Source organism: Bos indicus x Bos taurus, chromosome 19 (assembly GCF_003369695.1).
Source record: "Bos indicus x Bos taurus breed Angus x Brahman F1 hybrid chromosome 19, Bos_hybrid_MaternalHap_v2.0, whole genome shotgun sequence".
Taxonomy (NCBI): domain Eukaryota; kingdom Metazoa; phylum Chordata; class Mammalia; order Artiodactyla; family Bovidae; genus Bos; species Bos indicus x Bos taurus.
In genome coordinates this window covers 31,219,061-31,232,413 of record NC_040094.1, presented here as the reverse complement: position 1 = coordinate 31,232,413, position 13,353 = coordinate 31,219,061, and the positions used below count along the sequence as shown (strand labels likewise).

Sequence of the window (13,353 nt, the reverse complement as noted above, 5' to 3'; positions counted from 1 at the left end):
GGTTTCTTAGGACACAGGCCTTTCTGAGCTAAAACTGGAACAGCCCTGGGCAAACTGGGATGTCTGGTCACCCTAATACACTGGATGACCCTGCTTCCTGAATCACTGAGCAGGGATCACATATGCCCATCTGCGTGCATCTGTGACTGAATATCCCACCTGAAGTCTGTGACTCTGGGCGGATTTTGCTCCTAGACAAGGCCAGCCCCTCCCCTGCCGGGTGACAAATGCCACTTGTTCTCGCCTATTAAAGATGTCACTTCTAAAATACATCCCTCCCACTCCAGCATAATCAGTTTGCCCTTTGTTACTGGACCATTCCTATCAGCATACGAATATCACATGTATTGTGATTTCCCACATCAGAAAAAAAAGAAGACTCTTTACATCACACTCCTTTCTAGCTTCCTCCCTCATTCCCCACTCCCCTTCACTTTAGAACTCTGGAGGGTTGTCTGTTCCTGCAGTCTCCTTTTCCTCTTCACCCTTTTTTAAATAATAAAAGATTATTTTCACAATCCTTTTTAATTTTTATTAGGGAACATTTCAAACATCTCCCCGAATAGTGAGACAAGCGTAATGAACCTTCATCTTCCCATCACTCAGTCTGCTCAGATCCTGTAGCAGCACAACGCAGGCATCAGTCATTCTCTCTTGCATCCATCAGTCGAAAAGCCTTCCCCAGATCGCCCCTGCCAAGCTCACATGACCTCCACGTTGTGGGTCACACTGTGGTCACTTCTCAGGCTTCATCTCCTCCTTCATCTCACACCTTATCACAGCTGATGACTCTCTCCCAGAAACATGTTTGTTTTTTTTTCCTCCCACTTGATTTTCAAGATGCCACCCAGCCCTGCTTTTCTTGCTTCCTGGCTGCCCGCTCCTGACTGGTCTCCTCTGCAGGTCCCTCCTCACCTTCCCACCGTCATCTCTCTCCCGGAGCCTCTGCTCCCCTGGGAAGCCTCGCTCACCCTGGGGAACCCATGTCACCAGCGTCCGGCTTCCTGTACCAGAAACTCCCACGGTTACATCCCCAGCCAGGACATCTCCCCTGAACTTGTCCACATGGTTGATTAAGAAGCCTCTAAAACTTACTATGAAGCCAGCGTGAATTCGCATCAGCCCCAGCCTGTCAAGACCCTGGTCCTCCCACTGACATCGTCTTCCTAACGCCTCAGGGCACAAGTGTTATGTTTTCATTCCACCTGGAGTGGCAACCAGATCCCTAAGTGGTCCCCAGGCCCTGGGTGGTCCAGCCCCGCTCTGACCTCACCCCCTCCTGCCCGCAGCCTGGCCCCATCTGCTCCAGCCTCACAGCTATCCCTGTGCCAGCTGGTAGGGTGGGGGCAGTGGGCAGCTGTTCCCACCACCTGGGAGACCCTCCCCCCAAATCCCAGAGGACTTGACCTTTGACCTCCTTCGGTCTTTGCTCAAATGCCACTTTTATTCTCGAGCATCTGGATGTTCTTTTCAACAACTCCAGCTCCTCCCGCATTCCCTGCCTCATTTTGCCCCATAGCTTTTAACTCCCTGACATGCTTCGTAGATGTACTCCTTTACATCTATCATCTCTCTCTGGCATGTAAGTCTATCGGCTGCATCCTCAGGCCTAGAGGAGTAGCTGGCATGCAGCAGGTGCTCAGCTTACGTGCTGACCTGGGCAGCAGTGCCTGCCTCTTCCAAAGGGGACTCACTTTGAGGCACCTATCTGTCAGCAAAGAATCTATCGGTCCATCTTTCTCTTCACACACACACACACACACACACGGGTGGAAAGGACCGAGGACAGTGCAGGTTGGCACAGGTGTACCTGCTGTCACTGCCGCTCAGAAGGACTCTAGGCCTGGTGTGGCCTGGGCTACCCTGGTGGAGGTCATAGTAATACAGTATGGTCATGTGGGGCTTTTGGAAAAGAGTCTTCAGGCTCTCTCCTGCAGACTTAAAAAGAACCACCCTGCTTGAGATCTTTCACCAAACTGCCCAAATAGCAGAGGGTCTCCATAGGGGTGTTCATTGAGACAGACTTTGAAAAATTATCTAAGAGGAGGCTGAGCTTCCTCTCTGGAAGGACAGACCCTACTCATCTGGAGTAAATGCTCCAACTCCTGATTTGTGTTCCTTTTAAAAAAAAATTAAAAGTATATATGAAGTATGCCATATATGTGTATTACATACTTTACATATATTACCATTTTAAATTGACTTACAGTGTGCTGTCAGATTCTGACCCATCTTCTCTTTATGGCTTCCTCTATTGCAACATGTGTCTTCTATGAAAGAGCCATCGCTCACCAAGTGCTCACGACGTGTGGGTCTCACCGACCCACCACCCACACGCCACCTCAGCCCCCTCCATCCTCACGAGGCAGGATGCGTGGGGCTTGAGCAGCATCTTTAGAAGCAGGTATGAATGTAACCTCACGAAGACACCCCAAGCCAGAAGCACCCAATTGAGCTGCTCCCCAGTTCCTGACCCGCAGAAACTTTGTGAGATAAGAAATGTTTATTGTGGGTTGAAAATGCTCCCTTCTAATTTCTTTCAGAGTGATGGGTATTTATCCCAAAGCAGATGACACGGAGGTCGCACATCACAGCCTTGAGTTGATATGAGTGTGTCTAGGATGTCTAGGTTTGTATCTTTTACCAGAAAACCCCTTCCCAAGTCATCTGGTCCCAATTTGATTCTGCAACTCTCAGGAGCCACAAATGCCACCTGAATCCTCAATAAACTTTATTTAGACACAAAGAGACACAACAGAAAATACATACACAGATACAGATTTTTTTTTTTCTCTATAGGATGAACAAACATCACATAGGGAATTTAAAAATTGGATGCACGGAACGTAAGAAAAAAAATCGCAAAGTTCCTTGTTCACTCACACTTGGAACAAACACATATTTCAGAGGAAGACAGGGATACACCATCCCTACAACAGAATTCACAGTTGTCTATCACAGTACACAGGTGTTAGGAAGGTAATCAAAGGGCGGGGGATCCAGTTACTCTTGGTATGACAGGATGCTCACAAGACTAGTAGAACTCTGTTGAAACAAAAGACAGGATGGAGGATGCCACACCCCCTGCACAGATGCTCTGCAAGCTGTCGGCTAGGTCATAAAGCAGCTCAGCAGAAATGCCACGTTAGAGTTCAGCTTGTGGCTGGAAGGTCTGTGTAACCTCTACCTTCGTGTCCCCATCAAGGAGAGTTTACATAGACACACTTAGGACGCTGAAACTCTCGACATGCGTGCCGGCTTCAACACCCCCCAGGACAGAACATTGACATCAAGGTGTTAAATGTGGCTTTCAAACGGAAGAGGAATAATAGCCAAGAGGAGAAGGAACACTTTGCGTCCGTCCGCAGTGTTTCCCGCCATGCTGCCTGCGGTCCCATCCCACGGGGAGCCACGGGCATCTGTGTCCTGCTCCACGCCATGGGCGGGCCAGGACGCATGCCTCTTGGGAGTCTATTATTGCCTTCTAAAGTCACACCTGTGAAGCCACGCATGTCATCAGGGTAAGCAGCCATGGAACCACCCCACTTATCCTGTCCCGGACCAGCCTCTGGCCTCCACACCATCTTCGCCTTTCAGATGGGGGTTCCCTAGGCAACCTCTGTATTTTAGTAAAAAATGGTTTCCACTGTACCCTTCGTGTGTCCTCTTCCTAATGTGACAAATCCAGATGAGATGAAGTTATGGAGATCAGGTCCTCCACTTCGGTAAGCATCCTTCCCATAATGTCCTGCAAGAAGACGGGGCAGAATTACCTGGCACATCCATGACACCAACAAGAAGACAAAGGCTGCTGTTCCAGTTCACTCGAAAATGGCGGTGAACTTAATTTCAAATCAGCAGCTAAGTCAGAAGGTAGAAGCAATCAAGGAAGATATATATATATATATAAAATATTATTTCATAAATTTATATATAATATATATTATAAATATATAAAGTATATATGAAGTATGCCATATATAATATATATTACATACTCTATATATTAAGATTTTAAATATATACACATATATTGTGTATATATATACACACACACACACACACATACACACACATATAACTGCAACAAAGAAGAAAGTTCTGGGAAGCTTATGTTGGAAGCAGAGGTGGGGAAAGCACTTGACTCTGGCATTTCTGACTGAGCACATCAGCACTTCAGTCTGAACTGAACTTGGCCTACCATCCTGTGCTTTGTCCCAGCTTCCTCCTTTCTTTTTCTTGTCTTATTCCTTTGGTTTTCTTTCTTCCTGGAGCATAGAAATGTGGTTCTGATCCAAATGCTCCATGTGTGTGCATGTTTATGAATCATACCTCATCCTATGAACTATAGCCTTGGGGCTTAGGAAAAATCCAACGTCACTGAGGCTGACAAGTAGGGCGGTGGCTCTGAAACACTGGGAAAATATTTATGTGCTTTTCTCTTTCAACTTTCTGCAGTAAGATTTTATCCCTCGTCAGCCTCCTCTCTCCGTCTACCTGTGGGGTTGGGGGTGAAGAAAAGTCTTAGACCCTGGGAGAAGACATGCAAAGAGAAAAAATAGTTACTGTTCTGCTTCTGACATTTGATGTAGGATTTCACAGGACCCCTGAAGTACAGGCCTTAAAAAGAAAGAAAGACCTCTCTAAATGCCATCTTGAAGTATGTACATGTGAAAGTGGAGAAAGCCACACATATGTCATGTTGCCACAAGAGCATGTTAAAAACTGTACTTAACAATTAAACACTGAGAAGACTACCTAAGATGTAAAGTTAAGTAAAAAAGTGGAAGAAAATACTATAGTAAGTATGACCACAATTCTGTAAAAAGTGCAAACCAGTGTAGTTTAAAACAACAACAACAAAAGATTGAAAGAAAACACACTGATACCGACCACCACCTTTAGATGGTTGGAACACGAGTTGTATTTCTTCTCTGCTTTCAGCTTCTCTGTATTTTCCAAGTTTTTTCCTATAATGAGCATGTCACTATAAATAGGTGAAATACATTTCTAATGGAAAAATGTACAATAAATGTAGATAACCTAAATCACATTTTTTTTCTTAGCAATGCATCCTCTGCATTAGATATCAAAAAATGGGTGCATGTTGGATTCATCCAGAAGCTTTTAAAAATACAAATATCCTAACACTGCTCCAGGGATTCTGATTCAGTTGATCAGGAGGTGTTTTTTTGTGTGTTTTTTTTTTAAAGGAGGTCTCCAGGTGGTTCTCATGTGGCTCATATAATAAAGAATCTGTCTGCAATGTGGGAGGCCTGGGTTTGATCCCTGGGTTGGGAAGATCCCCTGGAGAAGGGAATGGCAACCCACTCCAGTATTCTTGCCTGGAGAATTTCATGGACAGAGGAGCCTGGTGGGCTACAGTCCATGGGGTTGCAAAGAGTTGGACATGACTGAGTGACTGACATTTTCACACAGGGAAGAAGAACCACTGCCCTAGAGTAAACGTATAAACAACCGAGGTTCAGTTTGCTCGTGGGGGTCGGGGGGGCAGTGAGCATTTGCTGGAGTCCTCGTGGGTGCCTTGCCCTGCCCTCTATTTAGGTCCTGGACTCCAGCATCCTTCCTCTGAAGAGTGGAGTCTGGCTGGACCAGTTTCTGCCTTCTCCCAGATCAGAGGGTCTCAACCCTGAGTGTGCGTCAGAAAAAACAGGAGGGCAGGTTAAAGCCTGCTGGGCCCCACCCCCAGAATTTCTGAGTCATTTGATCTGGGATGGGCCTCAAGAGCTTGCATTTCTATCTAGTCACCCTGATGATACTGCTGCTTGAGTCTGAGATCTGTAATCCAAGTGTATCAGGAATATAAAAGAATTTTACCACTGTCTCCCATATGTCCTCCACTCTGGAATAAATACCTCCTTCCTTGGGGCACACAGCTTTCCACGAGGAACTTTCTGGCTGTAAAAGACTGTAGTCACAACCCAGAATTTTATAGAAAAGAATTATTGGAGCTGAACTAAGAGGCTTCTACCCGTATCCCAAGCCATGTCACGACTCCAGAAACCCAACTCTCATCCCGGAAAAATGCAACTTCATTGAGGGATGAAGGAGAGAAGGACAAGGGAGTGTGGAGGGGTACAGTACAAGCCCCAAGAAGAGGGGGACCCTTGTCCTGTAATGAGTTACTTCCCCCTACTGCCCCTCCCAACAGAAGAGTAAGAAATGGAAGTAGCAATTCCGAAATCTCATAAATTTGGACCTCGTTAATTCAGAACCTCCGATACATCCTTCAGAGTTTGGTTTATTTTTGTGCTCCTTATAAATAAGATTTTTGATAAACCAATCAATACCGAGAGAGATGGCACAATAAACAGTACCTTTGCTACTTGAAATCATTCTTATCTGTCAGCTGGAACAAGGTCCCTCAGGGCTAAGTGCTGCTTACTGCTTTGGGGCTGAGCTGACTGAAAGCCAACTCAATCACCCGATCCCTACTGTGGGCCAGACAGAGGCACAGAGCCTCTGAAAACAGGGTTTCATCTGTATGACACAACAGCAAACATTCCGTAGCATTATGCAGTTTACAAAGATCGTTCATACACAATTTTCTTAAAGTTTTAATCATTACTGCATTGTAAGTTCTGTATTATTAAAATATTATTCTCCCATTTTATTGGTAGAAAAACTGAGGCCAAGGGTGGGAAGTTGGAAGATGACTGAGCCATCACTAGCATCCCAGTCTTCTTTTTTTTTTTTTTTTACTTTTTATTTTGTATTGGACTATAGCCAATTAACAGCGTTGTCATAGTTGCGGGTGAACAGCGAAGGGATTCAGCCATACATATGCATGTATCCATTCTCCCCCAAACCCCCCTCCCATTCAGGCTGCCACATAATACTGAGCAGAGTTCCCTGTGCTATACAGTAGATCCTTACTGGTTATCCATTTAAAATATACCAGTGTGTACATGACCATCTCAAACTCCCTAATTATCTCTCCCCCCTCAACCTTACCCCCTGGCAACCATAAACTCATTCTCTAAGTCTGTGAGTCTGTTTGGTAAATAAGTTCATTTGTATCATTTCTTTTTAGATTTTCCACATAGCATCCTGGTCTTCTGACTCCAAACCCCCTTGTCAGTTCTCTCTTGCACACCTGGCTTCATTTCCTCCTCACAAGAGCCCTGTGTAACAATGGTCAGTTTTCTAAGTTCATGGAGCTAGGCAGTAGCAGACCCTGGATCCCAACCACGTGTACCCATCCCTACACCCACAATCTTTCTATAGCTCTCCCCAAGCCAGCTCACCCCTCGGTCTGAACACGTGTTGACGTGACTCTTCTCTGAGACTTGAGCCAGGACCCAGGGGAATCGCTTCTCTTCTCTTCAGCCTTGATCCCATGCTTGACCCCATGACTTGATGCTGGGCCTCAAGGTAGGACACAGCAGCACAAATTTTGCCCAAGTTGCAGTTCCAGAGAAACGGCCCTATACCCAGCAGAGCTCCAAATAGAGGCTAGGGGGCGCTCTGTGAGCACACTCAAGTAGTGTGGATTATCCACGTGTCAACACCACACACACACAGCCCCTGATCAGGTCCCACAAAGGTGGGGCTTCCCTGGTGGTCCAGTGGTTAAGAATTCACCTGCCAAGGCAGGGGACACAGATTGTATCCCTGGTCCAGAAAGATGCCACTTTCCTCCGGGCAGCTAGGCCCATGCAGAACAACTACTGAAGCTTGCACACCCCCAACCCGTGCTCGGCAAGAGGAGCCCCCACAGTGAGAGAAAGCCTACATGCAGCAACAAAGGCTCAGCAGAGCCGGAGTAAATAAGTTATATGTATTTTTTTTTTCTTTTTTTAAAAGAAAGCAGCTTTGAGTAAACAGAAAGTTTCTCTGTAAAAGAGATGTGCTATAAAAAATAGGAGGGGGAAAATGAGGTAATATCTGAATGACTTCAATAAAATTTATGAGAATTTTGCATTGGTTAAATTCCACCCACAGCTATGGGAGTGAAAGAAAGTAACCTAGGCAGTTTGCCTGAGTTGTAAATATGGACAAGAGTGTGCATACTGAAGAAACTGGTGAAGTCAATTCCAATGAGAGAGGCCCACTGGGTACTCAGTGGGGAAGGAGAGAGAAAGGAGAAAAGATGAGAAAAAAAAAAAAAAAAGGACAACTCTAGAAGTTACTATCTGTTTAAAATCAGATGCCGAGGAGAGAAACAGAAGAGATAATTCAGAAGCAATAATTACAAGTTAATAGACTTTTTTTGAGCAGATAGAAGACTTTAATCGTTAGTCAAATATCAGACATATATTAGAAGGATCGATATCTAGATATATTCACTAGTGAAATGCCATTTAGAAAAAAAGGGAGAAATGCAAACCAACTTCATAAAATACTAAACCTACAGAAAGTAAAGCAACCTTTTAAAGACTTTTGAGACCATTATTTCAGTAGACAGGAGAGGATGGAGGAGAGACAAAACGGATGAAGGAGATGGAGAAGCACAAACTTCCAGTTATAAAATAAATAAATCATGGGGGTATATAGTTCAGCCTGGGGAAAGTAGTCAATAATATTGTATTATGTTTGCATGGTGACAGATGGTAACTAGGCTGACTATAACGATCATTTTGCAGTGCATTATACACAAATGTCAAATACTAATATAATTTTGTATATCAATTATACCTCAATAAAAAAATTCAAGAAGTGTTTTTTTCTTGTTTTGTTGAGTTTGTTTCTTTGTTTCTGGTTAAATCACCTTCTAAAAGCAAAGGTACACTTCTTTTTGTTGAACTTTAACTAAAGTTGAGACTTCTGTATTAACCAGGAATGAAAATAAAACCTGTGCTCATTCATAAACCAGAAAGAGTTAAACTATGATACTTCAAAAGCAATCATGAAACTATAAGTCAATGGATAGAAACGTATGTTTATATTAATATCCAGAAAACACAAATAACTTCAAATTAATAAGAAAGTAAAACAACTCAATAGGAAAAATCAGGCCAAAGAGATGAAAAGGTAAGTCACAGAAGAGAAAATTCAAAGGTCCAGTATGCATAAAGTGGTGTTCCATCTCAAAAGTAATCAGGGAAATTCAAATTAAAACTATAATGAGGTAACATTTCGCACCCAGCAGACTGGCAAAAATAAAAATTCCTGGGACTCTGGGCATGTAGAGGCAGAAACAAGAACTCTTGCACACTTCTGGTGGGAGTGTAAACTGGTGCAAGTGCTTTGGAAGGAACCCTGGTGACGGCTAATAAAGTTGATGATAGATGTACCACAGAACCAGCAATTTCACCTTCAGGTCTGTGCCTGAGATAAATCCTCAAATGTGTGCATAAGGAGATACATGCAAGGATGTTCATGAGCAATACTGTTTCTAATAAACTGGGGAAAGAACTCTTGGGATAAATCAGTTCAGTTCAGTCGCTCAGTTGTGTCTGACTCTTTATGACCCCATGAGTCACAGCACGTCAGGCCTCCCTGTCCATCACCAACTCCCGGAGTTCACTCAGACTCATGTCCATTGAGTTGGTGATGCCATCCAGCCATCTCATCCTCTGTCATCCCCTTCTCCTTCTGCCCCCAATCCCTACCAGCATCAGGGTCTTTTCCAATGAGCCAACTCGAGGTATATTCATATAATGTAACCCTATTCAACTCTGTACAGTTGAAATGAACCAGAGCTCTAAGTATCAACATGGAGCATTCTTAGTTGCAGTGTTAAGGACCACACTCAACTAGCTGAAGGTAAACAGGATGACATCATAGAGAGAGAGTTTTAAAACCTGCAACACCCTCTCCTTCCCCTGCTGTATCCACAAGTCCCTTCTCTATGTCTGCATCCCTATTCCTGCCCAGGATGAATTGAGAGAATAACATCAACATACATATACTGTGTGCTCAGTCACTCAGTTGTGTCTGACTCTTTTGCAACCCACGAACTGTGGCCCACCAGGCTCCTCTCTCCATGGGATTTCCCAGGCAAGAATACTGGAGTGGGTTACCATTTCCTTCGGGAGGGGATCTTCCGGACTCAGAGATCAAATCCGCGTCTCCTGCGTTGGCAGGTGGATTCTTTACCACTGAGCCACCTGGGAAACCCCAACATAAATATACTACCATGTGTAAAACAGATAGTTGATGCAAAGCTGCTATATAATATAGGGGGTTCAGTTTGGTGCTCTGCGATGACCTAGAGGATGGGATGGGGGAGGCAGGAGGAAGGTGTGAGAGGGAGGGGATATATGTATACTTACAGCTGATTCACGTGTTGTACACCAGAAACCAATACAACATTGTAAAGCAATTATTGTTCAGTTAAAAATAAATTAAAAAAAAAAAAAAAACATATAACATACCACTGCTGCTGCTGCTGCTGCTAAGTCGCTTCAGTTGTGTCTGACTCTGTGCGACCCCATAGACGGCAGCCCACCAGGCTCCCCCATCCCTGGGATTCTCCAGGCAAGAACACAAGAGTGGGTTGCCATTTCCTTCTCCAATGCATGAAAGTGAAAAGTGAAAGTGAAGTCGCTCAGTTGTGTCCAACTCTTCGAGACCCCATGGACTGCAGCCTACCAGGCTCCTCCGTCCATGGGATTTTCCAGGCAAGAGTACTGGAGTGGGGTGCCATTGCCTTCTCCGATAACACACCACTACATTGTTTAAATATATGCATATATAGTGTTATATATATTGGAGAAGGAAATGGCACCCCACTCCAGTACTCTTGCCTAGAAAATCCCATGGACGGAGGAGCCTGGTGGGCTGCAGTCCATGGGGTCACGAAGAGTCGGACACGACTGAGCAACTTCACGATGACGATAGTGTTATATAAGTACCAAGAAATTCTTGGACATGATCAATACTGATATTAGGAAACCAGATACTTCTGTGGACATGTCTGACTCAAATAAGTATTTTATTTTGTTTCTAAGATAGCTATAGATAGACACATTGATGGATGATGGATGAATACACAGATTATATAGACGATGGATAGATACAAAGATGGAACTGTTGCCCAAGTATTTAATTCACTGCCAAATTATTCTCCAACAATAAAGGAAATAAAGAGTTTCCAGTTTTTAAAAACTCAGAGACTAAAATATCCTCCAGTCTTCACTAGGAGAAGGAAAAAAGCTGCCTGATGATGAAATCTGTCAAGCAAGAAGTAAAACTATAGAATTTCTAAAGTCATGGATGTGCTTATTTGTAATCTATACAGTACACAAATCCAAAAATTCATTAAGAAAAGACTGGTGAATTAGATTATACATAACATTTAACAAATTGTCTTTATTGACAGAAATAAATTTGAGTAATACTGGAGTTGCCCTGGAAAATCTGGTATGCAAATGGGGCAATAAAATACATTACTGTGATAAAACCAGAACTAGCTTCCTTCATCGGGGGAACAATGCTCCATCGTTAGAGCCTGCTTGCAAAGGACTGCTTTGCTCAGAACAGACGGGGGAGCTGGTCTCTGGCAAGTTGGAAGGAAGCTTGACAGTGCTGGCCAGGACCCTGCTCTGTAGCCATTCCACTGGTGATCTTCTTCACAGAAAACAGGCCATAGACCAACATCAAAACACATGTAATATCCTACGGTCTAATGTGTGAGAAAGGGGTTTCCCTTCATTTACAAAAAGCTCCATCATATCAATAATCCTGCGTGCGTGCGTGCTAAGTCGCTTCAGTCATGTCCGACTCTTTGCAACCCAATGGACCACTGTAGCCCACCAGGATCCTTTATCCATGGGGATTCTCCAGGCACTAATACTGGAGTGAGTTACCATGCCCTCCTCCAGGGGATCTTCCCAACTCAAGGATCAAACCCGCATCTCTTACATCTACCTGCGTTGGCAGGCAGGTTCTTTACCCACTGGCACCATATGGGAAGCCCATCAATAATCATCAGTTCAGTTTAGTTCAGTTGCTCAGACTCTTTGCGACCCCATGAAGTGCAGTACGCCAGGTCTCCCTGTCCATCACCAACTCCCAGAGTTTACTCAAACACATGTCCATCGAGTTGGTGATGCCATCCAGCCATCTCATCCTCTGTCATCCCCTTCTCCTCCTGCCCCCAATCCCTCCCAGCATCAGGGTCTTTTCCAATGAGTCAACTCTTCGCATGAGGTGGCCAAATTATTGGAGTTTCAGCTTTAGCGTTAGGCCTTCCAATGAACACCCAGGACTGATCTCCTTTAGGATGATCCTTTAGGATGGACTGATTGGACCTCCTTGCAGTTCAAGGGACTCTCAAGAGTCTTCTCCAACACCACAGTTCAAAAGCATCAATTCTTCGGTGCTCAGCTTTCTTCACAGTCCAACTCTCACATCCATACATGACCACTGGAAAAACCATAGCCTTGACTAGACGGACCTTTGTTGGCAAAGTAATGTCTCTGCTTTGGAATATGCTGTCTAGGTTGGTCATAACTTTCCTTCCAAGGGGTAAGCGTCTTTTAATTTCATGGCTGCAATCACCATCTGCAGTGATTTTGTAGCCCAGAAAAATAAAAAGTCTGACATTGTTTCCACTGTTTCCCCATCTATTTCCCATGAAGTGATGGGACCAGATGCCATGATCTTAGTTTTCTGAACGTTGAGCTTTAAGCCAACTTTTTCACTCTCCACTTTCACTTTCATCAAGAGGCTTTTTAGTTCCTCTTCACTTTCTGCCATAAAGGTGGCATCATCCGCATATCTGAGGTTATTGATATTTCTCCCAGCAATCTTGATTCCAGCTTGTGCTTCTTCCAGCTCAGCATTTCTCATGATGTACTCTGCATACAAGTTAAATAAGCAGGGTGACAATATACAGCCTTGACGTACTCCTTTTCCTATTTGGAACCAGTCTGTTGTTCCATGTCCAGTTCTAACTGTTGCTTCCTGCCCTGCATACATATTTCTCAAGAGGCAGGTCAGGTGGTCTGGTATTTCCATCTCTTTCAGAATTTTCCACAGTTTATTGTGATCCACACAGTCAAAGGCTTTGGCATAGTCAATAAAACAGAAATAGATGTTTTTCTGGAATTCTCTTGCTTTTTCAATGATCCAGCAGATATTGGCAATTTGATCTCTGATTCCTCTGCCTTTTCTAAAACCAGCTTGAACATCTGGAAGTTCACGGTTCATGTATTGTTGAGCCTGGCTTGGAGAATTTTTAGCATTACTATAATCATAACCACCAAAAATAATGATAATAATAAAAATATACGAGGGAAAATGAACAAGGAATATGAATAGGAAATTACCCTAATCCCCCCCCCAAAAATTTAAAAGTCAATGGAGATATAAAAATGTGATTAACCCTAACTCATCATTAACTGGGCTTCCTTAGTGGCTCAGCTGGTAAAGAATCTGCCCGCA

The 13,353-nt window shown here is 44.0% G+C and overlaps 1 protein-coding gene across 4 annotated transcripts in view; it reads right to left on the bottom strand.

The window, feature by feature from the left end:
- SHISA6 (shisa family member 6) overlaps positions 1–13,353 on the bottom strand; it is a 260,549-nt gene that overhangs the window by 125,683 nt on the left and 121,513 nt on the right. For 2 of the 4 annotated variants that reach the window (XM_027517751.1, XM_027517752.1), the window contains exon 3: positions 3,653–3,748. The exons of the other annotated variants lie outside the window; for them this stretch is intronic. In XM_027517751.1, coding sequence (XP_027373552.1) covers positions 3,653–3,748 — 96 coding nt within the window. The remainder of the gene's footprint in view (positions 1–3,652; positions 3,749–13,353) is intronic. 4 annotated transcript variants of the gene reach the window in all.